Raw genomic sequence first — 26,870 nt, forward strand, 5'->3', positions numbered from 1 at the left:
AGTGGACAGAGCTCCAGAGTTATCTGCATTACCAATCTTACGTAACGTATAATATTTATAATGGCTGAATCATCAAATATATCAATAGTAAACAAGGTGATGGAGAAATTAGGCACATAAAATGTCGCAGTAAGTGGGGTAACTATCATAATATGAAATTTATGTAGCACAGAAATTAAAGGTACGAAACGTAAATTCGTAACACAACATTGTAACACGAAACAACATAAAGCACAGATGACAGTTCAACTGAGGAAGGAGGACAAGAATCGCGTGTAAGTTACAATTCAATGTGTACCACACAAAAAGAGATTTTTCACGTTTTATGTAAAATGATGGTATGTGTCAATATACCAGTAGCCTAAATAACGTTGAAAATACACACTTTAAAACTTTATGCGAAAATACGTGAAAAGGGAACTCCGTAGTCAATCAACTTTACTTAAATAATCTACTATATACCGAAATGCTATGATGATGTTATATCTCGCATACGACTAAGTGTAGGAGATAGTAAAATATAGGTTTCCATCTATGGAAGCACAGACACCGATGCAAGATTTGTTGCAATGTCGTTACGGGCATTCTTTCACCAGACAAACCCAATAAAACTTTATTAACCTCTGAAATTCGTGAGAAAGTGGATCATTTAAATACAATCAAAGTTTTTCAAATGCCTATGACCGTCTTATGGCCAGACGAAATAAAAAATGATAATGTAGTTTCTTTTCATCACGAATGCTACATGTTGAAAGCAGATAAGGAACTTCAGCTACTTTAGCCGAAAGTTATCCTAGCCCATGGGCTACATCGAATAGCCAAAGAAGTTTCCTCCTGCTACAGTGATGTGAACAGTTTCATATCGAATGTCAAATGAATATTTTTAGTGCACCAAGTCGGGTTACGAAATTCAGAGAAAAGGTTCCTGGAATCCCTCCACTGCCGTAACCCATTGCAATGAGATGGACAGAGCTGGATACTGCAGTCTATATTGCTACACATTATAAAAGGATTGTAGACGTAATCAAAACGTAGGTAGTGTTTACTGCAACAGACTCCACAATTCAGTATTGACGTGACCTGAGCTCCAGTTTATTCGTCATGTGAGTGTACACCTTATTCTCTATTGTTTAGCGTACAGACCTTCCCTGCTCTCTGTACTTGCTATGCTACAGTTTGGGTGCACGTAACTTAACGACAAACGTCCTAGATGTCTCAGCTTTACACCTAATATAGAGGCTATATGTTCGCTATGTTGTCACGGATTTTCTCTAACCCTTCCAGGCGCACTATTCACCCGCATTTCATTCATCCTCTATCAGAAATGAATGAGTACTAGGGACATTTCCTTGAGGGTAAGGACGGCGGGCACGTAGGGCTGATATCCCTACTGGCATTAATGCCGATTGTATTGCTGGAGCCTTAACGTCCCGCCACCCTCTGGTCCGATTTGGCCTGTAATGGAATTGCGTTTACTGACCACTTTGTTCAGTTGTAACTTTTCACTGAGGAATTCATTTTGCCATTCAACATGCGTAACTACTCGTATATTTGGAAGTACCTTCTTCCAACGTAACTTCGGTTTGTTTATTTATTGCATAATTTGAGCAGTGAATTAAATTGTTCTATAGCAAATTAATTTTAGAAAAGACTGTACTGTTCATCTGATCGGTTTAATACAATGAAGGACCTTGCCATGTGACATGCGTAATTTGTACGTGTTTGCATATTTGCTGGTTACGACTCGTGAGTCACTTACAGCTGGATTCTGAAGCAGGCCCTACCGTAGTCATAATTTGTTTTCTTCGGCCATTAATAGTGGCCCTACTGTGAGACATGTTCGCCTGTTTTTGTTCCTCTTGAATTCGAAAGGTCTGTGATTTGGTGCTTCCACTGTAGTAAGTTGCTCAGTTCTTGCAGTATGAAGGCGATATTAGAACCTGTGGCGTTATTTGGCTTTTCTCCTTTCCAATCTTTGACTCAGTAAGTCGATGCATAGTCTAAGACTTGTTTTCTTAATACTGATTACGCTGTATGTGAGTAATTGGCTATTAGTGATAGCATGTTTATAGTAGCGTTGTTTTAATCGCTTCATAATTTAGTACTATTTTTAAAGTGCTATCTGCAATTTCCACTATGAGTCTGTGACCTCAAAGTATGTGCTGCACTGTCAGAAATTTGACACAAGTACTTTCCTTGTGATTATTCTTTCGTCGATTTACTGAGGAAGTGTTTATTTTATATTCCTACTCGTGTTATGAGACTGCATCACTTTTATAAATCGTAAGACCTAAATGCAAGTGGTAAATGTCCTTACCTATATGCAGATATTTAAAAAATCTATCTTTGTTTGTTATGACTTTAATTAGCGTCTGAATGAGATGAAGGTGGTAAGATAATGACAGAAAGTGAACCAGAAATTACTACAGATTTTGTTGTCCACACCTGTGGAGTAACGATCAGCGCGTCTGGCTGCGAAACCAGGTGGCCCGGGTTCGATTCCCGGTCGGGGCAAGTTACTTGGTTGAGGTTTTTTCCGGGGTTTTCCCTCAACCCAATATGAGCAAATGCTGGGTAACTTTCGGTGCTGGCCCCCGGACTCATTTCACCGGCATTATCACCTTCATCTCATTCAGACGCTGAATAACCTAAGCTGTTGATAAAGCGTCGTAAAATAACCTACTAAACTAAAAAATAAAAACTACAGATTTTGTATAATGAGGAGACAGTTAATAAAATTTGATTAGAACAGGAATTTAATTTTTGCTGTATAAATATTAATGATGATATAATGCACTGATTGTATACTATAAATATAAAAAACCTATAACTACACTATACCTATACCTATCCTACACACTAGAACACTAAGAATAATGATAATAGTAATGAAGCAGATTCTCGACTTACCTTAATTGTCTTGGCGACGAGCCCTACGAGGACCGCGGCCGTGCAAGTTTTGCCCTAATCCCCTCCGTCCCTGCGTCCACGCGCCATCCCCTGTTTTCTAAAGGCCCGTTCATAGAATTCCAATTGCTCCTTGGTAGGATTAGATGCCAAATATCTTTGGTACAAAGCCTCGTGTTCCTCCTCTGTCAGGCCTAGGTCGAAGTCGCGTCTGCCCGTACTGGACGCGTCATCAGGCTGCGAGGGAGAGCCCCCCGGAGTCTGCTGGCTGTCGACTCTGTCCGTACTGGACGGTCTAGCAGGCTGCGGGGCGCTCTCCCTCGCGGAGGAGCGCCTCGCTTCCTGCTGCCTTTGACGACTTGACCAGGGAGGAATTCTGTCTGTACGTTGTCGGAGGGCCCGTCTTTCTGCTATTTCCGCCCGCATAGAGGGTGTCGGCTTGTCTCCCTCCCGAGGTATCTCAATGACCTCGGGAGGAAGCACAATCGTCACCCTCTTGCGCGGACGGTCAGCCCCCTGTTTTTGTCGTGTACCCTTTTTGAGAATAGGGCGGGGCGGCGGGGGTGGCGGTGGTGTGGGTGAAGATGGAGGTGGGGATGAGGGGGGTGACTGTAGTGTCACTGTTTCTGGGCGTGTTGGTGGATAGGGGGGTGCGTAAAAGTATGTAAAATGTGTGGGATAACGGGAGTGTGCGTGTGGTGACTGTGAAGGCGGAGACGGCGGAGGAATACGATCAGGGGACGTGGAGGCATCACTTCTCTCCGGTAGACGGTTCCATAGGTAATAGCCCCCCAACCCCACAGTCCCAACGATACCCACGGTTCTTACCAAATCTGGCATACCCCACGAAATCCGCGATGGTGCTTGCACAACCGCAGGTCCTCCCCAGAACGCATTCTTTAGCTTCAGAGTTTGAAACCTGAGGGACTGGAAAATTTTCGACATCCTAAAGCTGCGAAATCACAATCCCAAGTGTTTCCAGGGAAACGATCCCCACGTCCTGTCTGTTGAGCATTGTTGATGACGTCGCTACGACAATAACCAAGCTGCGAGTGCGTTCAAATACCGAAACAATAAAAGATGCGAACGCTTACACTTCTTCTATCCTTGCGATATTATTATTGCCTTCTTTTATGCGAATAGTTCAAAAATATGATGGCCATTTTATAGCTAGACGAGTATTAAATACTGACATACAAATACATAGGAATTAAAATCTTGTTTAGAAATCAATCTGCCTTGGCATACATAGACAGTGAGCCAGAGGTATATTTTTAATCGTTTTGATTTCATGCGGTGATATATTATTCAGAGGCATCTTCTTGTTTGAATAGTTAATGTTAATTTGTCGCAAGATAAGGAGTTCTTATGCAGAGAGCAAGAAAATTTTGGTATATTCAGTTTCGTTATTAATGAATGACGGACTTTTATGACCTAAAATGGCTGAAAATAACGAATACATGTACATACAACTGTTCCAAACGCTTAAACAAAAGTAACTTTAAAAGCTAATAAATGTTGGACGATCTTAAACTTCAGAGTGTCAGTGCTTACAGAGGGACAAAATATAACTTCTGCAAATCTGGCTACCAGGTGGAAGTTCCCTGTGAAGCAGGCTTGAGTAATTTTCAGGGAAAAATTGTTCCGGGACGGGTATCGATCCCGCGAACCTTCGCTTAGCGCACGAATGCTCTACGGACTGAGCTACCCCAGGAACTTACACGATACCGTCACAATTTTTCAAAATGTAATTTCATTGATGGTTACAATAATTATTTCTTTTTGAATATGAACTGTAGCTACTGGATAAATGCAGCTACAACATATTATGTAATACATTAATGTTTTTATTACGTTATATTTTTATGAGAGGCAATTTTCAGTAATATTGATGAGATAAAAAATGAATATGTAAAAATTTTAAAATTATTCGTTCTTAAATGCATTCAGTGAACCTGTGTGCAGTCGGACTACTACTTTGTATATTTCGTCCATTCAAAATTAAAGCATAACAGAAGTTGGGAAAATTTGCATATCCTTCACTCAATTGTTTTAGTTATTTGATGCGGACAGTATGGCGGAAGTAGCAATTGTCTATCAGCGATCCTGTTAATTAAACTCTCAAAACATAGCCCAGTACTTTACATATAGGCTTGCTGTTCAAGCAGGAATACACAAATTGTATTTGAGACGGCCAGGATGCCAGAACTAACCTTTCTCTGAAGTTTGTATGCAACCCGCAAAACTCTCAAAGTATAGCCCAATACTTTCTGTAAGTTATACTTCATATTTGGGGAAATGAAACGTTGCGTAAACTGCACTAGGAGTAGTATACTGAATAATTTAGTGAACGTTCTCTGGCATACTGTACAACAGAGTAATATTCATTTGTAAGCGTAACATGGGCAGTATTGTGAGAGGAAGTGTGCTGGTGGTGATGGTATTATGCTTTATTTTCCCTTTCAGAGTTAGGCCATGAGGCAGTGATGTTTAAGCGCCTGCACCGCGTGCTCTCAGCAACCCGCACAACATTTCCTTAAATCGATGATTGTACTTTATCTTGCTAGAAGTGAACCTTACTTGATTTATATTGCTTGCGGTATTAGCACGTAATACAGGCGCTTTGACCTTCCTGCCATAAGACCTTATCTGCAACTTTACACTTAATACCATAAATGAGGAGATTATTTAAGAATAAGTCACACAAAATTACATAAATACAATGAAAACAAGTGACATAAAATAACTGGACATGAACATTAACCTAAATAAACATTTGCAAGTACCATTTAATAGAGAACTATTATTATTATTACTATTATTATTAGTATTACTATTATTATTATTAATATTACTATCATCATTATTATTATTACTATTATTATTACTACTACTATTACTATTACTACTATTATCATTATTATTACTATTATTATTATTATTATTATTATTATTATTACTGTTATTATTATTATCATTATTATTACTGTTACTATTATTATTATTACTATTGTTATTATTATTATTATTATTATTATTATTATTATTATTATTATTATTATTAATTTTAATAATTATTTGTATGCACTGTTTTTGTTATATATTCATTTTGTCTTTATTGTTTATTTGCATTTTTTGTAAGTAATTTTAATAATTATTTGTACGCACTATTTGGTTATTCCTTGTACATTGTAAATCTTGCTAACTCTTATCTTGTGCTGAACTGTTTGTTATTCTCCCCAGGCTGTTGAACAGCACAATAAATATTAGTAAATAAATAATAATTATTATTATTACTATTATTATTATTTCCATTATTATTATTTCTGTTATTACTATTATTATAATTATTATTATTATTACTATTACTATTATTATAATTATTATTATTATTACTATTACTATTATTATTATTATTATTATTATTATTACTATTATTATTATTAATACTATTATTATTAATATTACTAATATTATTATTATTTTTTGTATTCGACAGATAATGGAAAAAAAATGGGAGTATAAGGGTACAGTACATCAGTTATTCATAGATTTCAAAAAGGCATATGACTCGGTTAAGAGGGAAGTATTATATGATATTCTTATTGAATTTGGTATTCCCAAGAAACTAGTTCGATTAATTAAAATGTGTCTCAGTGAAACATACAGCAGAGTCCGTATAGGTCAGTTTCTATCTGATGCTTTTCCAATTCACTGCGGGCTAAAGCAGGGAGATGCACTATTAACTTCGCTCTAGAATATGCCATTAGGAAAGTTCAGGATAACAGGCAGGGTTTGGAATTGAACGGGTTACATCAGCTTCTTGTCTATGCGGATGACGTGAATATGTTAGGAGAAAATACTCAAACGATTAGGGAAAACACGAAAATTTTAGTGGAAGCAAGTAAAGCGGTCCGTTTGGAAGTAAATCCCGAAAAGACAAAGTATATGATTATGTCTCGTGACCAGAATATTGTACGAAATGGAAATATAAAAATTGGAGATTTATCCTTCGAAGAGGTGGAAAAATTCAAATATCTTGGAGCAACAGTAACAAATATAAATGACACTCGGGAGGAAATTAAACGCAGAATAAATATGGGAAATGCGTGTTATTATTCGGTTGAGAAGCTCTTATCATCCAGTCTGCTGTTAAAAAATCTGAAAGTTAGAATTTATAAAACAGTTATATTACCGGTTCTTCTGTATGGTTGTGAAACTTGGACTCTCACTCTGAGAGAGAAACATAGGTTAAGGGTGTTTGAGAATAAGGTGCTTAGGAAACTATTTGGGGCTAAGAGGGATGAAGTTACAGGAGAATGGAGAAAGTTACACAACGCAGAACTGCACGCATTGTATTCTTCACCTAACATAATTAGGAACTTAAAATCCAGACGTTTGAGATGGGTAGGGCATGTAGCACGTATGGGCGAATCCAGAAATGCATATAGAGTGTTAGTTTGGAGACCGGAGGGAAAAAGACCTTTAGGGAGGCCGAGACGTAGATGGGAGGATAATATTAAAATGGATTTGAGGGAGGTGGGGTGTGATGATAGAGACTGGATTAATCTTGCACAGGATAGGGACCGCTGGCGGGCTTATGTGAGGGCGGCAATGAACCTTTGAGTTCCTTAAAAGCCATTTGTAAGTAAGTAAGTATCATTATTATTATTATTATTATTATTATTATTATTATTATTATTATTATTATTATTATTATTACAGAAAATAAAAGTACAAAAGAATTATGGAAATTACATAAAGTTAAACAAGCTAAATAGTGTTATGTGGAATTAATATAGAAATATAAGCAAAGATTATTGAATGGAAATAAAGGAAATTATAATTTATATCTTTTATTTCACAAGGCACTAGTTTTATTCAGACGTAAGATGCTGTTTTCCAGCAGCACAGATTTAAAACTTTCAGACCTCGACTATTCCTGACATCTTGTGACAAAGAATTCCAGGACCGACTGTGGCTATAGGGATATCATATGCGAAGTTTTACCGCTAGATGGCAGGAGCGTTCCATGCGGCGCAACATGTTGTAGGGCAATGTTATGTCATATAATACAGTTGATTACGTTTTCCCGCTTGTTGGTTTTCTGTACGTGTCAAAATTATATTTACAATTATTTTGCACAACCTAGTATAATTTAATATAAGTCAATATTTTCTTACATCATAATTTAGTTTAATCTATACTAATAATAAATCTGTAGCCGAAATTTTTCTGGTAATTTTCGATTTTCCAAAAATAATTGGTCGTAACATATATAATTAACCACCCTGAAACCGAAAATCGCTTCTTTGAAATTCTTGTTTGTATGTCTGTCTGTCTGTCTTTCTGTATGTATGTTTATTACCTTTTCACGCGTTAATGGCTGAACGGATTTCGATGAAAATTGGAATAGAAATTAAGTTCGTTGGAACTTAGATTTTAGGCTATATGGCATTCAAAATACATTAATTAAATAAATAGAAATATCTCACTTATTATTGATTTTTGTGAAAAATGTTACATAACAAAAGTTTCTTTAAAAATAATTTGCGATAAGTTTTATTCCTTGAAAAAGTTTGATAGGACTGATATTTAATGAGATAAATGAGTTTTAAAATTAAAATAACTGCCATCTAAGGCCGTGTAATGAATGAAAAAACAAATGACCTCGTCTATAAGGGGCCTTGGACAGCAACAATCGAAAGCTATGAAATATAGCCTACAGAGAACGTTTCTGTGTTTGTATGAAGTAATATCGGAAGCTAAATTAACCGATTGGTATAATTAATTATTATTTCATCATTGGAAAGTGTAGTTTCTCTGGATGGACATAATGCTATAATGTTATTACAGTAACTTGTGAGTGAATTTAGGACAGGTAACATTAAAATAGCTTCTTATGCACAGAAAACTTGATAGGTTATTCTGTATATTCATTTCCTGTATTTCTTAAAATAATGTTTATGAACATATTCATTTTTATCTCAGAGAATTAACGAACCACGAGAGTGTATTGATTTAGTATGCAGTAATAGTACGTTAGCTTAGCAATCCATTATTTTATAATTCAAATTTTAACTATGCACAATTGAATCGTGTTAAAATACATAAAATATATATGCAATAAATGCAATGCAAAAAAATTGGGTAATGAGCCAAGCAGATTATGTTGCGCTGTTGTAAAAGTTGTTCCTCCTGAGATTCAAGAGCTCCCCCAACAAATTAAAAACTTTCTAATTCGAGTACATCCGTTATCAACACACTTTTTATATAATATAATATAATATAATATAATATAATATAATATAATATAATATAATATAATAATAAATCTGTAGCCAAAATGTTTCTATTAATTTTCGCTTTTCCAAAAATAATTGGTAATAACAATTAAGAAACATGTTAAAGGAATTGTCATTGCACCAAATGAGTGGTCTCTGCATCAAAATGATCGCATTTTAATATTTTAAATACAATTTAAATTAAGTAACATATTAAACGATTTATCCTTCTATCAAACACGAATGTTCTCTGGATAAAATGTCCTATTTTAATTATGTAATTACTTTATATTTATTTCTAACGGGTGCAGCGGAGCGCACGGGTACGGCTAGTTTACAATAAATAATAACGTAAATCTGTATAATATTGAGCGATTCCCCGAGATGGGTGGGGAAGTCTGCAGTATGCAGAATATAGATACGAGTAAATTGAATGTTCATGAACCTAAACGAGAACTCTGAGAACGAGGTGCACGAATAAAAAAAATTGGAACTACCGGGATGTCGAAGGTGAATATTGCCCTCTTTAATCATTAGTATTTAAGAACCGTACACTAAAAACAGGATATGCAGCCACCAATGTGTCTTTTTATAGGGAAGGGACTATCGAGATTGAATTCCTTGTATTTTTTTCTGTAGTTGCAGAAAGATCAAATGCAATTTTTAATAGGATGATATAATATGATCGCAGTAGTATCACGATTAGTCGTGCGTTTTGTAGGTTGAGGACATGCAGTTTTGAATACTATGTAGGATGAGTTTGAAAATTTGAAGCAAAAACATGGTTTTAATAATTAGGGTATAGTACATTAAAAACATAATTCACAAAATGGATTTCACTACAGATCGTCCTGGATAATAAACATCCCAGCTTATCGAGAGTTTACTGCAGGCGTAAACTTCGGAGACTTCTACAACTACTGCATATAATCTAAGCTAACATAGCTTGCTGTCGAGGTTGCATATGTTTTTATTAATTTTTCTTTTTCCTCTTCCAAAATGAAACTGTAGTCAACACTTCCTTACTTGAAGTAGTTACTTTTATTTAACAGCTAGCACTTTCGAGGTGCAAATTTAATTACTTATATTTTTGAAGGTTTAAAGCATATATTCAGAATATTTCGGGACCTGATTGAAGACAAAAAGCTTTCTCTGGTGTTTACATAGGCGTATAGGAACATAACAAAAATTTGCCATTTTTAGTTGTTTTTAAGAGTATTTAATATACTAATACACTACGTATATCCTCAATGTTTATATACCGAAAAACAAATGCACACGCAAAGCGCATCCCTCAAAGTACACGTGCGCTATCTGTTGGTGCTAGTTCAGGATATCCCTATTGTGAAGGAGGCAGGGCACAGAGATGTTTCATGATTCAGGGATAGGTACAGCAGTGGTGGTGGTGGTGGTAATGTTATTTAACGCCGTTTTCAACTGTAAATGTTCTTTACCGTGGAAACTGAACGTGGGGTAGGTATTTTCGAATATAACGGTAGGCACTAGCAATAATTACGTCATAGGCTTGGGCCTAGGACTAGTCGCTCTACTGAGAGACACGGTATGACTAAAACCACTTTTTTCGGTATCAGTAATACTGCATGCTACTTACTGACGTTTTTGATTTGTTTTCCTTCCCCCGTTATCTAGAACCCACTCGCTATTCTAAACACCTTTAAAAACAGCTTAAAAGATAACCTTATTAGCATTTCACTGCAGTCATACTGATTTAAACTATCACTGACTACATTGTTACTTCGTTCTTTAGACATCATCCTGATAGTGCTGTATTTTCAAAATTGTCTCATAATAATCTCTTTCTATTATCTAATATTATTTGAAATATATTAACATTCTATGTGTTTTTAGCTTAATTCTGCTACACAGTTTATTTCAGTGTTTAATTAATACTTCATAGTATTTTGTTGTTTAATTCGTAAATAATAATAATAATAATAATAATAATAATAATAATAATAATAATAATAATAATAATAATTTATTTTACCTGGCAGAGTTAAGGCCGTAAGGCCTTCTCTTCCACTCAACCAGCAAAAAGTGTATATACATACTCGCATGCATGAACTTACAAAGAATTCAACAATTTGATTTAGGTAATAGTTACATGTATACAAGAGTTATTTACGAATTAAACAACAAAGTACTATGAACTATTAATTAAACACTGAAATAAACTGTGTAGCAGAATTAAGCTTAAATATAGAGAATGTTAATATAGGGTAAATTAGGGTCTGTTGGACAGTCGGGCATGTTGGACACTTTGTACTTTAACGTGTTACTTCGCCACTTGTGGGCACCACATTCTGCTAGAAATCAATGACAGAAGTAGCCCCACTCGTGGCATTGCATAACATTTTGTGTGTATTTGTGCCCTTATCGGATGTTGAGACGTCATTTTTAAACTTCCTGCGCTATGGATTTTTAAATCACACGCCCGCTTTTATCGGTTTCCAGTAACTTCATTTTTTTTTTTTTTGCTACATTGCCAGACAAAATGGAAAAAATTTCTGAACTATTAAAGATACATGTAAGAAATTTATAACGCACATTCTTTAGACTATTAGGAAACTTTTCTCTGTAACAGAATTTTGTTAATTGATTTCATTTTAAAAATACGTCCGTTTCTTTGCAAGAAAGGAAATCAGAAAATTGTTACTAAATTTTAATTGTTTATTTTACAAACGTAGGGACTAATATCAAAATTCTGTTACAGACAGTTTGTAGAGCATACTTTTGCAAATGCATTGCAAAAACTGTTTGAATCTATCTTTAAAAACAGTTCAGATATATCGGTTTTAGTACAATCCTGCATTGGGTATATATATTTTTTTCAAATTTGGGCCCCCAAATAATTTTTTTTTTCAAAATATTTTTATTTGGTTGAGTTGCCACAGCTATGAGCTCTCTACATACATAAAATTAATAATTTACACCAAATAGGAAAAAAGTTTTAAAAAATACCATCCTCTCCCCTTAACTTCCTTCAGGTTATATTAATTTCAAAATAACTGGTTAACCGATAAACTGTTGTTTTCGAATAACCTCCCATTCCTAATGGACGGTAAAAGAAAGGTTGCTGTACAATATAATTTGACATCGTGTGTTAGAATATTATATATTATTTCGGAATTATCTCGAAAACTATTTTAAATAATGGATTTGTTTATTTTCATTATTTATTCCACGTATCGTTATCTTTAATCACGTAGCACTTCACAGATATCTTTTGAATCACCCGGTATAAAACACAGAATAGGACGAATATTGATCACAATGTAGCCAGTGTCCTTTGTGTCTGTATTCCTACCTAATATGCCTATCTATAACTATACAAGAAAGTGAGAGTTCCAGGAAATCTAATTTTTTATTTCATTTTGGATACATTTGTAGACATACGTTTAATCTGAAATCTTATGCCTTCGCATGTTGGCGGTTCATCTTCTACAACAGAGGTCGTCAGCACAGAGCACGCTGGGGCTAGTCTCTCTTACCCGCGAAAAACTCAGTGCACTACGGTGCACTCCGTAACTGCCAGCGGGTATGCTCTCTATCTCTCCCTGTTGCACGACAGTGCACACGGGACAGCACCGCATACCCTTTGCACATTTCAGCGAGTGCTGACGAACACTGTTCTAAAACGACACTGAACAATCGTTACTTACTTACTGACTTACTGGCTTTTAAGAAACCCGGAAGTTCATTGCCGCCCTCACATAAGCCCGCCATTGGTCCCTATCTTCTATCCTTGCGATATTGTTGTTTCCTTCTTTTATGCGAATAGTTAAAAAATGTGATTACTGTTTTATAGCTAGACGAGTATTGAATACCGATATACAAATACATAGGAATTAAAATTTCTATTAGAATTCAATCAGCCTTCTTATACATAAATTGTAAATCAGGGTCAGTTCTTTACTCGTTTTGACTTCATACGGTGATATAATATTTAGAGGCATCTTCTTGTTTGAATAGTATATATTAATGTGTCGTGAGATAAGCAATTCTTACGCCGAGAACAGGAAAGTTTTGGTATAGGCTACCTCAGATTTTGTTAGTAAGAGGCGGATGTTGATTACCTAAAAATAACTGAAAATAACGAATTTACATAATGCCCTTACATTTGCATAAAAGTATTCCAAACACATAAGCTGAAGTGACCTTAAAAGTTAATAAATTGTTGGACGATCTTAAACTTCAGAGTGTCAGAGCTTGCAGTGGGACAAAATATAACTCCACCGAGGGTTTCAATAATTATTTCTTTTTGAATATAAACTGTACTGGATAAATGCATCTACAACATATTACTGGCACACATTATGTAATTTAATACATTAATGTTTTTATTACTTTAATTTTTTTAATGGGCCATTTTCAATTGATGAGGTAAATAATACATATGTAGTATATTTTCTAAAGAGTTCGTTCTTATATGCAGTCAGTGAACCTTTGTGCATTAGGACTACCCCTTTGTACACTTCGTCCATTGCAAATTAAACCAAAGCAGAAGTTGAGAATATTTTCATATCCTTCACTCAATTGTTTTAGTTATTTGATGCGGACAGTATGGCGGAAGTAGCAATTGTCTATCAGTAATCCTGGAAACAAGTATGTTAATTAAACTCCCGAAACTTAGTCCAGTACTTTACATACAGCTGCTTCAAGCAGAAATAAAATCACAGCAGAAGTAGATTACACAAATTGTTAGCTGATATTTGAGACGGTCAGGATGCCAGAACTAATCTTTCTCTGAAGTTTGTATGCAGCCCGTGAAACTCTCAAAGTACTGCGTGTTCAGTTCAAAGTGTGTCATGGCTCGCTGTATATCGTCATGTGGCTAACCAGTGAGCCTAGAGAATTCAATCTCCCTACACTCCCGCAGAGGTGTATTACCTAAATGCGAGAGAAGTTGCCTAGCAAGTACGGCGTTCATTCTGAAGTACGCAGAGTCCGTGGATACCCACGGACTCTGGAAGGACGTACCGATACGTGCGGTACGCCGGTAGTGACAGGAATGTGAACTGTTTGGAAACATGTACTGGGGTGAGTTTTTTTCTTACTGTCGGGATATGGCGAGAGGGTTAAGACGATTACTTACGTATTTGTTGACATTAACTTCAATGGTCAACATGGACACGGAGCATTTGATTTGGATTGTAGAATGTTGCTGCATGCAACGGATGATAACAAATACCCTGCGTACGACTTGCCCGCGCAAAACACAGTTCGAAAGAGGTTATGGTAGCACACAGACTTTACAGACCGCCATCTGTCGCTACGACGTTCAAGTTATACCATACACGTTCTCAAGTTCAGATTGAAGAACGCCTTGATTAATAGGCAACTTCTCGGACATAAAAGCTGAAACTCGCTTCAAATCGCTGACTCACAACAGTGACGTCATGGCACATTTTAAAATGAACACCCAGTATAGCCCAATACTTTCTATAAGTTACGCTTCATGTTTGGGGAAGTGAAACGTTGCATAAACTGCACTAGGAGTAGTATACTGAATAATTTAGTGAACGTTCTCTGGCGTACTGTACAACAGAGTAATAGTCATTTGTAAGCGTAACATGGGCAGTATTGTGAGAGGAAGTGTGCTGGTGGTGATGGTATTATGCTTTATTTTCCCTTTCAGAGTTAGGCCATGATGCAGTGATGTATAAGCGCCTGCACCGCGTGCTCTCAGCAACCCGCACAACATTTCCTTAAATCGATGATTGTACTTTATCTTGCTAGAATTGAACCTTATTTGATTTATATTGCTTAAGGCAGCCGTCGACAGAAATGTCATCGCGATGCCTGTTACTAAGTGACGTTGCAGGAGCAGGCAAGGAATACACCCCCCCCCCAACCAACCCTTTGCAAGTATACTCTACAAGCAGCTATCACTGGCGTCATTAATACTAATTTAATAAAAAAAGCTGCCCTAAATAAGGGTTCGAATAGATCGGTCTACTAATAAATTCATAAAGAATAATCATGAAAACCAATTGTGTGACAATTTGAAAGGAAAAAGAAAACATTAAGATAAATGATACGAAAACATAGGAAATCATTTACAATAAAAGTTTTTTGGATACAAATGATAACTAATTATAGGTAAGGATGATTGTAACACATGAGATCCTGTGGCATCAATCATTGCATCAGAAATTTTAAATTGTTTAATTTGATTTAAAGTTTCTCGTGGGATCGTGCCACGGGCACCGAACATGAGCCCAGAAACTGTCCAATGTGTGATGTGGTATTGTGCTCCGAGATGCTGACAACAAGGCTCATATATGACTTGTTTTTCACGACACACCTCTTGTGGCTGTTGCTCGTGCATCTCGAAATGGATTGTGGGATCAAGAATGACACCCTTATCCTTCTGCCGATCAATTACGATGATTTCATCACGTCTAGTAGAACCATCAGAAGAGACGCAACCAACCTCCTCATAAACCTCATAGCAAGCCTTCTTACGGATTGAAACTGCGATGAGAGAACGAACCGTATTATGTCTGTTGATTCGGAGCAATTCTCCAAGATGGCAGAAACCCAAGACGTGAGGAAGCGTTTCTTGCTCGTCGCATCTTCTGCAACGGACTGAGTCAAGAGTTCTACCAGGGATAGTGCGTACAGATATTGTATCACAGTTCATCTTAATAGCTTGCGTCCACTGACTGCTCGAAAGTCCCTTTTAGGTTGAGATCCACGAATTACCTTTTTTCCAGTGAGAATAGAAAACAACTCCCAAACCTTTACTTTTCAATTTGCTCCATTGATGAAAAGAATCTTCACGTAATGCTTTTCTTAGTGTTTGAGAAAAAATACGTTCAGAGCAATCCAAGGTAATTGGTAATTGATGCAATGTTCAATTTCGTTTGGAAGATTCCGAGTGGCTGCTACATGAGGGTTGTCAATGTGTAAAAGTCTTTGACAAATATTTAAATGCTGAAGGTAAGCTTCACACTAGCTAGTTAGCATGGCTCTGTCGAAAGGCAGGAAACGTGTGTTTAAAGAAGAATGGGAGGAGACGTATTTTTCATGTGCTTATGGGAACAGTAGTATAGGCTTATTGTGCTCGAAAGTTCCCCCCCCCCCCGTCGCTATTATTTTATACTCGCTTTATTAACATATTTTTGGTCATATCGCGAGTTAATCTTTTGGGTGAAATCCGAAGGCCTGTGTACTATTGTTGAGACTGGTTCTATTGTTGTGAACTAGATGGCGACTGTACAGTATATGTATTACTGATTTGTTATGAATATGATTTCGGTGATGAATGAGGCCGGTGATTTTCAGGGATGTTGTGGCCCGAATTTCCTGGTATTTTCCTTACGGTTGAGGGAAAACCCTGAACTCGAAAGTTTTTAAAAGGGCATTTATCAACACAATATTAAACGTCATTATAATGTAGCCTAAGTCATAGAGAACATCAGAAGATCACAGGTATTTATGAACATTTTAAATCCAAATTGCAGTACGAAGGGCAATAGCAAAACATAGTAGATATGTACGATATGGTGCGATCATTCATTACAATGATAGATATCTGGAAATCAAATATGAGGGAAAAACAGTTCCATCATTTCCTATGCTTACAATCTCTTTCTGAATCAAACTTAAATAATTATGCTCATCTAAATCTAAAAAACAGAATTTCAACAACGGAGATTCGGTGATTTTAAAAATATTGCAAATGATTTCTTACTTTTTGCGAATCCTTTGACCATAGACATAAACAAGGTAAAGCTGATTTACAGAGTGATACATATTTACAAACGCGGTGCAAAGACACGTGTGGTTTAATCGTACATTATGCAACGAGCCTATAATGGTAGTAATTAAGACGAAAGTATGATTGTTTATGAAACGAGCGCAAGCGAGTTTCATAATTTTCATACGAGCGTCTTAATTACCATTATAGGCAAGTTTCATATGGCTTTTTATGCTCGACCATATTTCTAACTTGAAAGTATTGAAAATTAGGTCTTTTTGTGGTTATGTGCGAACTTACCTGAATTGTGAGCTGTGCGCAGACGCGAAAGTATTGATTTTTTCCGAGGCCGAATCTCATTGACCTTGGCACAGAATAAGAATGAACATTAGTCAGGTATAACCTGGAAATTGATTTAGAATTGAAAAACGAGATGACAAATTGAATTTATTTGAATATTATTTACAATTAACACTAATTATTATAGTAACAGAACATAACCTTCTGCGACAGTATTGGATTTCCAGCCTCCGTGACCTTTCGCTAATTGTCTGTCGATTGCATATCCGAGAATAATCGATATAACGGTACAAAGCTGACTTGTGATTGGCTGAAGACCTGTACTTTAATGAGTAGGTGTACTTTAATGACATGCATTAAAGGACTGCTACCAGGTGTATAATTACTACATTTCGGCATGCTCGAGCATAAATTTCTTTAAAATTCTGTCTACGGAAAAATATGCTTTCCTTAGGTTATTTTCCGCCAATATAGCGGCTATGTTTGGTTCCACTTACAGTTGCGAACATTTTTTTTTTCAAAATTGAAACTTGCAAAATCAAAACAAAGATCGCGGCTGAAAGATGGCTGTTTATTCGCTATCTTGAGATTGGCTATTTGTGACATAAACTTAGAATTCTGTGGCACCTTGAAAGTTACGGTGCAGTAAATATGAAGTTTGTGATGGCTGCACGCCACTGATGTCTGAGCGGGCCCTCAACCCAACCCACAACCATGCGACGACGTCATGTGTATTGCTGGTTGCATTGCCTGATGTCATCGTGAGTACAATCCTGCCGATGACTGCCTTACGATATGAGCACGCAATACAGGTCTGATTCTGCGGTGTGTAATTTTCTGAGTACAGCTGTGTATTGGATATTAAAAACTATAAAACTTGAGGTGGTTTGATGACATTATTACCATTAGAAATGAAATATTATTATAGTTAATGCCATGATGTGTCTTTTTCGTTAATTATACATGTTAATGCTATCTTGATGATATGAAAGTGAAACGTTTTGGGGTTATGTAAGTAGATGTGGAGAATATCTTAAATTAGGTCTTCATTTCTATAATTTACTGAGTACAAGATAATAATATTGTTATTAAAATCAAATATATTTATAGTTATTAACAGTGGCGTGTGGTGATAAATAATCGTGGTGATGCACAAATATTTATTATGATTATCATATTATTATTACACCCTATTATTATCATTATTATTATTATTATTATCATTATCATTATTTGCACTAACTACTCCATAACTATTAACATATATTATAAAGGTATAGATTTACATAATTTTGTTAGTCAAGAAATTGCAGTTAATCAGTTTCTATGTAGGTCCAGTAATAGCAAAGTAAAATGTTGAATTTCTATTGCAACACACCGTAAATAATATTGTTTTAGCTTTATTGCGTTTTATAACAAAGTTCACACTTTCACAAACATTCGATACGTTTGTCGTCTCATCAGCCTTAAGTGCTAAAAAGTCAACAGCATTCTTTATTTCTTTGAAATCTCATCATGGCATACATTCAAAATGGCTTGAAGGATTTCGTTCTGTATAGTGTTTGATGTGCTCTTAAACACTGTTGCTCTTTTCAAATGTTCCTTAAGAGTGCGTCTAATTCAGAACTTTTAAATTGATGAGGCCAAGAAAAATACTAGCGTTTAAAGATGAGTCTCCGTCATCGTGACCTCTTAAAGCCAACTCAAAAGCTCCACAAAACCGCACGCGCATATCTGTTCTTGGTAACTTTATCATTGTGAAGTTCAACAATCCAATATTACATCCAATTGTGTCTGTATGTTTGTTTGACCCAATACTGCTACTTTAACATTATTGTTGATGTGTGCAGCTGAAGAATCGTGTTTTTTAATTCTTTCATTCATGTGATTCAAATCAATCATATCTGCAGAACGATAATCAAAATTATTTAGTTACTACGTACAATTCTAAATTCAAACAGAAAAATAAATAAAATTCATAAAACGCACTTGTTTTTGTCAATAAATTATCGCCGTCGAACAATTGGCAAGCAAAACAAAATACAGCGTCTTTTATATTGTAGCCGCATATTGCTTTTTCGTAAGTCCGAATGTTCAATTTTCTTTTCTCTTCTCTATTACTATGCTTCGCCACTTGTAATTTTAATTCATGTGCAGGTGTACCCATCTTCTTTATTTTGATCTTTTTGTGTAAAAGTCTTACAGAAAATTACATATTTAAAAGATTTTGCACACTATTCATTGTAACATTTGTGATGTAACAATCTAACGACTACTGCAGACAGCTTGAGAACAGATCTGAAAGTGCTCCTAACCCCTCTTATGCACATTGTATTGCCTCCCTACCATGCTCCAAAGCCTGCCAGTGAAACAGCACTACTGCGCATGCTCCAATGGAACAGTGTGCCGCAAGTGTCGAGCGGTAAACATAATTCCCAGGCGTCAACAAGACCAGTACACGTGCAGTGTTATTTTTACATAGCATTATAATAAAGAATTATGTCGCTCACATAGTCTACTGCAGCTCATTGATATAACTTTAAAAACATGTGTTATTTGAAGAGGTGGTGCACTGCTCCTGTGCTCCTTAAGAGAAATCGCCACTGCTGTTAATCATAAATGTGAATTACAGTATTATTTGAAACAAGTATCACTGAATTGCGTGTGAAATAGTTTAATTTATTATACTTAGTGTGTAAATTCTCCTGCTGTGCAAAAAAGTTTAATTAAACTAGGTACTTAGAAAATTCATGTAATTAACCTCAATGCATTTCAGTTATTTATATGTCGGAATGATGGAAACAAATATAATTTATTAATTTTGATTCTTTTTTTTTATTTCTTTCACTCTCTCTTCTTTCCATTTTCTCTCCTTTCTTACTTTGTTTCTTCCTCTCTTACTTTCTTCAATTAGTTTCCTAGTGTAAATATTTTCTGTTGAGCAAGTTTTAGTGTTGTAGAGAAATATTATAATTTCTGAAAATTAATTAGAATCTTAAAGAATTAGAATATGGATCGGTGTCTGGTAGAGTTCCTGGGTAGCTCAGTTGATAGAGCGTTGGTATGTTTAACCAAAGGTCCTGGATTCGATACTCGGCTCTGGAACAACTTTTCCCTCGAAATTATTCAAATCAGCTTTACAGGGAGTTATACCTGAAAGCTCGATTTGCATAATACACGTCACTGTTTGTTAACAGAAAACCACAATTTAAGTCACACAGAGTTAGTGTGCACTCAATGTTGGTTGCTTGACGGTTGTCAGCCAACTTTGAGGTCTATGGATATAGAGGGAAAAAATTGGATAGGTGTCTGGTAGAGGTCCTGGGTAGCTCAGTTGGTAGAGCATTGGTATGTTTATCTAAAGGTCCCGGGTTCGATACCTGGCCCCGGAACAATTTCTTCCTCGAAATTATTCAAATCAACTTTACAGGGACTTATACCTGAAAGCTAGATTTGCGTAATACACGTCACTGTTCGTTAACAGAAAACCACAATTTAAGTCGTACAGAGTTAGTGTACACTCAATGTTGGTTGCTTGACGGTTGTTAGCCAACTTTGAGGTCTATGGATATAGAGGGAGAAAATTGGATTGGTGTCTGGTAGAGTTCCTGGGTAGCTCAGTTGGTAGAGCATTGGTACGTTTAACCAAAGGTCTCGGGTTCGATACCCGGCCCCGGAACAATTTCTCCCTCGAAATTATTCAAATCACCTTTACAGAGAGTTATACCTGAAAGCTCGATTTGCTTAAAGAATTAATTTCAAACAGTTTCTTGTAACTAATGATTTTTAATTGTTTGAAATAAGTAAGAATGAGAATATTATTAATATTATATTATATATATTATATATTATATTAACCTTTCCTCATTCGTATATAATTTTCACAACAAAATTAATTAACCATTTTTATTCTGTATGTACATAATACTACTAGGTTCAAAAAGTTCCCGGAATTTGCTAGTATCATAGAAACAACGTACCTTAAACACTATTCTACAGCATTCCCTTCAAAATAGTTGCCTTCCGCAACAACACACTTTTGCCAACGCGTGTAGAGTTCCTGGAAGCAGGCCTGGAAGCCATTTTGTGAAACCCGTCTTAGTGCTCTCGTCGCGTTTGCGATAACCTCTTCAGCATTGAATCTCCGTCCTTTCAGATGACTTTTCAGACGGGGAAACAGAAAGTAATCAGGTGGTGAGAGATCAGGAGAGTATGGTGGATGATCCAAAGCAGTTATGTTGTGCCTGGCAAGAAAATTCTTTACAATAATTGCGCGATGAGCAGGTGCATTGTCATGCATAAGGAACCAGTTGTTTTCTACCCACTTTTCTGGACGTTTCCTTCTCACTGCGTCCCGGAGGCGACGGAGGATTTCTACGTACAATTCTTTCGTTACGGTACGACCTTCTGGAATGAACTCGTGGTGGATGAGACCCTGAGAGTCGAAGAAAACTTCCAACATAACTTTGCCTTTGGAAGTGTCCCTAGGAAATTTTTGCTTCCGAGGAGATGTTTTCGATTTCCACTCAGATGACTGTCGTTTAGGGACTGGGTCGTACAAGTAGCACCAAGTTTCATCACCAGCAATAATTTTGTTTAAGAAATCACAATCTTCATCAGCCATACTGATCATGTCCCCAGCAAGAGTCATTCTTGTTTCTTTCTGTTCTGCCGACAACATTTTCGGAACTAACTTCTGAGACACGTAATGCATGTTGAGATGCTTGTGAAGAACATTGTGTACACTTCCGACTGATATTCTGACCTCTGCTGCTATCTCTTTTATGGTTTTACGTCGGTCGTCCCTCACAACATTACGCACACGCTGAGCGATTGCTTCATTTGTTGCAGTTGTTGATCGGCCACTGTGTGCTATCGCGGCCACCAGAAAAGCGTTTATGCTAGGCATACACTTGAGTTTTTTTCATTGCTGCTTCGCCATATGCTTCTTCCAACAATCTTAATGTCTCTGCAGGAGTTTTGTGTAACAAAACACAGAACTTGATGTTTGTACGTTGCTCTGTGGACATAATTACAAAATGCGACGAACAAACAAAACACTATGATAAACAATTGCCTACAACTCAAAACCAACAATCGCCATTACCAACAAACTTTAAGGAAATGACATCCTGAATGTTACCAACAAAACAAGTGTATAATATCCCTTGTTATATATTAATACGAAAAATGGTAGTAAAATTCCGGTAACTTTTTGAACCTAGTAGTAATATAGATCGTCATTACATTATTTCGTTATTCTGCATTTGTTAGAAACATTCTTATAGAACATAATTGCTGATATCATTTTAACCTTAGCTTTTGGTTAAAACGACCTTTATTGCTCTGTATAAGTAACGATGTATAATTTGTAACACATGGTACAAAACAAGGTATGTGTTATATATAAGTGTAAAAATATTTTCTATCAAGCTGTTTTGTTGTGTTCTAATACTAGAGTGTTTGCTAGGAATCTGGTTTCCATTTAAAAGTCATATGTCATGTCACTGCTCCTTGCAATGCAATTCAGTGTTTCTGTGCTGTTATTGAACTCCAGCTGGTTGGTAAAAGCGAAGTAACTGTACATGAGATTTGGCACGGGAACGAGTTTGAATGCAAACAGTGTAATCTGAGTATTCAGGTTTCCATTTTCTGACTCCTCAGATTTTTGGGCATGACATAGTCAATATGTTTCAATGTATCATGTTCAAGTTTTAACTAATACCAAGACAATTTTACTAATATGTTGGGTTATGTTTTCCCATACCCTCTTTTTTCATATCCCTTCCCTTTTTGATGGCTGCTTTTCCATTATCCAACCAATTATAATTTTTTTGTTTTTTATTTTTATTTGTATATAAAACTGTGTGTTTTATTTTATGTTCTTTTTGTTTTCTACCACTGTCATGTTGGTTGTAAATGTCTCGTGATTGCTACTTCTGTACAGTCTTTGTGTAGCAGTTTGTTGTCCTTGTCTGCAACACCCACAACTCCACCTCCCTCTCTGGGGACAAGCTTGGAATCTTTAGGAAGCTCAAACACTTTGCGATTACCCCTCTGGGATAAAGCTTCGGCTGAATTTTGTTTTGCTCGTTCTCGTGATCTTCTCACTAAGAACCCCTTTTGCTTGAAGCCAGTTGTGGCAAATGGTGATAACAGAATTGAAGTACCTCTAGTTCCTGAGGAAGAAGTGCCTTGGGAGGGACCTGGTGATAATTGTCCTAACCACGATCAATCAGATCAATACCAAAACATTCAGAATTGCTCTGCTCTTGATAATAGTAATGCTAATTTTGATGGGGGTGTGCCAAACAGATTACCGGATTTTAATGTAAAAGAAATTAAGAACAGAGAAACTATATCAGCGACTGTGGCAAAAAATGACACTTTTTCGTGTAATCGTAAAAATATTGTATCTATTGAACCTCATGAAAGTCCACCTCATAAATCTCCTGTCAACTTCGTACGTAAACCATTACAGGTATCAAATGGTATGAGAAAGTTATCACCTCTTCTAATGCATGCACAGTCAAATACATCAAAATTAGCATTAGTGATGAGAGGTGGCGTGAGAACAAGTGTGCATCATTCGAATGGAAAGCCGTGTGCAGATAGTTCGCTGAACGAGGATGCAGTCAATCCGTCCAGTGACTCGTCTACTTCTGATGATGATTCAGTTACTCCCCACTACAGTCACGAATATTTAAGGGGACCAACACCATTTGCTGATGATACTGAAACAGAATTGCCAGATTCTGGGTCTCCTCCTCCAGTTACCTCATTCCTAAACTCTCTTTCACCTGGTTGTATGCCACATGAAAACACTATGTTCCTGACAGGTGTATCTGATGGGAATAATCCTTGCAGCCCACAGAAGCAAAAGGCTTCCAATGATGTGCCTTTGTTTTGTGAATCCCCTGAGCTCTGCACATCCTTTAATCTCACCTTTTCGTCAGCTTGCACCAGTCCTGACTTATCAGAATACCCGGAGCTGGAGGGCGACTTACCAGGCTTGTCCTGCAGTCCTGTTAAATCTAACAAGTGACATTACCTTTTCTCTCATGAAGTGGCTTATGTAGAGTTTACTTTTGTATCAATTTTACATCACATTTTGAAGTTATTGCATCATTTTCTGTAGAGTGTGTTGAAGATCTGTCATTGTGTGGTTTATTTCCTTTCCTATACTGTAGAATTTCGCATCACTGAAATTATGGAAATTTCAATCTATTTCATATAGAGATTATAGTTTTACTGTTCATACTGTAGTTAGTAGTAGATTTCTTTCTGCTTTTATTTGTTTTATTTAGTTTTCATTTCCATTTTCCATTTTGTTTGTGCCCATTTTCTTCACAGTCTTCACTGAGTGCAGAAGCAAAGGAAGTGTACAGCAGCCTAGTGGAGCAGCCCGTTCCTGCCCCTTCCCTGCACGCCAATTCCCCTCCTCTTGACACAAATCCCCTCCGCATGCTCCGTTCAGGGGCTTTCCCTGTTGTACGACCCAGGGTCAGAGGAAACAAGCACAATGGAAACCAGCCGCAGCAACACTCGTCAACACTGCAGCACCAGCACAGTGATGCACAACCGGCAACCAACAGCAGTTCTAGGAGTTTGCCGAGGATAAGGGTACCACCCCCACCTTCAACGGCACCTCCTCCCATACCTTCTACAGCACCTGGTTCGTTTATAAGTGCACCCATTCCACTTTCAAGAAATCTGTCCGCCAAAGTGGCGAGCTCGGATACAGCTACTGTGGAAGATGGAAGGACAAATACAGGTCAATCTCCAAGTACCACAACTCCTAAAAACCATCAGAATGCTACTCGGGAATCATCTGTGAGCTCGGATGTTTCTGAAGATAATGGAATTAACGGTGTCGACAATGGTGAAGATGAGGGAGAAACTGTGGAGGGGAATCCAATTCCACTTCCTCCCCGTGATAGATCTCGCCCACTGCCACCCACAAAACCTAGACATCAGCGTAAACATCCACTTATTATACCTGGAGGCGGAGTTACAAGAACACTAGCCAAGATGGCCGAGACTGAAATTGAAGGCACTCCTGTAGAAGAGACAACACCCCAATACTTGGGACTACAAACAGAATCTGAATCTTTGCCTGAACCAATAGAAGAAGTTGTCCCAGACCAAGGAAAGTCTCCCATTAGAAATATCAGGTGAGTACAGTACTTTTATCTCCCACTGATATTTTTAATATGTACGAAATAAGTCTTCTTTTCTTACAGTGAGAAACTTTAGTACAATAGGAAAACATCATGCAGCAACAGGCTTTAATTAGACCATATGTAGATCTCTTTTGGTCTCACCTGTAGTCTTTATTCTGTTGAGGCTTGAAAGCAATTGTATTTATCTGGGATATGCTACTGGCTTTATCTCTAAGCAGTCCATTTGTGAGACTACGAGTTTTAGCCTCTGGGCAGGCATGTTCTGCAAGCTTTTTTCTTTTTTCAATTTAAAATAGAGTTGATTACAGTGTTATTTATTGATTGATAGAGATGACTGCATCTTCTCAATTCTAGGAATTATAAAATTAATGCTAAGTATTTAGAAAATGTCAGCAGATTATTTTAGAGCCTTTTTTAAATGTTAATATATTACAAAACAAGGTTTCAAAGATATCGTCTGTCTGGATATAAAATTGTTTCATATTCTAGCATATAACTAGTAGTAGTAGCATCTATTGCCCAGGCACTTGGAAGTTCTCCATTCGCCTTCTAGCTTCCCAGTATAATTTAGGGTCCAAATTCAGAAGATTTGATGCCAAAGCTGAATATTTTCGTAGATGTTCTTGATTCATCAAAGAGTCTTCTAGGTTACACAGATGCATTTTAGTGAACCAAAAATTCCAATTTTAAACAGATGTGCTGCTAGACAGTCATGGCCAGTAAGCATTACTGACCAAGATTTATTATTACTGTTTTCTTGAAATGTCTTTAGAATTTTGATTTGAAATTGTGTTTGTATGAACAATTTGGCGCTGTGATAAGATATCTTTTTCAATGGTACGGGTACTTGTAATATTTTAGTTCCTTTCTTTGTCAAACAATCTGCATTCTCTTTGCCCATAATACCACAATGGACAGGGATCCATTCGAGGTACAGGTTTTTATTTTGTTTTGCCAGTATGTGTATGGATGATTGACTTTCTGTGATTTTTGAATTTGTAAGAATATTGATTGGATTGCAGAAATTGAATTGCAAAATAGAACTGCGTTTTTGAACATATTTAATTTGATAAATAAGTTATGTTAATGCCCTGTTGATTGTAGCAATTTCTCCATCAAAGTGAATAGAAAGATCCCTGTAGACAGATAAAAAAGTGAATAATTTGGAATATAACTTAATTTAAAAAGACTGTTTTCAGAAATTTTGCCTGGACAGAATCCTTAAACTACTATCAGTAGAGAGTGACTAATTTTCTTTAAAACATGTTTTCGTTACCTGTACTAAATAAATAGCAATATGCTTTGAAATAGTAGCAAGTGTGTCTGATTGTGAAATTAGTGGTCCTGGGATCGAAACCTGGTTGGGACAAGTTGTCCAGTTGAGGTTTTTTCCGGGTTTTTTTCTCAACCCATTAAGAACAAATGCTGAGTAATTTTCGGCATCAAATCCTGAGTTCATTTTGCCATCAT

General features: G+C 36.5%; 1 protein-coding gene across 3 annotated transcripts in view; it reads left to right on the forward strand.

Annotated features, from left to right (window-relative positions):
* Ack-like (activated Cdc42 kinase-like) overlaps positions 1 to 26,870 on the forward strand; it is a 101,270-nt gene that overhangs the window by 46,745 nt on the left and 27,655 nt on the right. For all 3 annotated transcript variants that reach the window (XM_069844388.1, XM_069844387.1, XM_069844389.1), the window contains one exon: positions 24,571 to 25,391. In XM_069844388.1, coding sequence (XP_069700489.1) covers positions 24,571 to 25,391 — 821 coding nt within the window. The remainder of the gene's footprint in view (positions 1 to 24,570; positions 25,392 to 26,870) is intronic.

The sequence above is a fragment of the Periplaneta americana genome, chromosome 13 (assembly GCF_040183065.1).
Source record: "Periplaneta americana isolate PAMFEO1 chromosome 13, P.americana_PAMFEO1_priV1, whole genome shotgun sequence".
NCBI classification, from domain to species: domain Eukaryota; kingdom Metazoa; phylum Arthropoda; class Insecta; order Blattodea; family Blattidae; genus Periplaneta; species Periplaneta americana.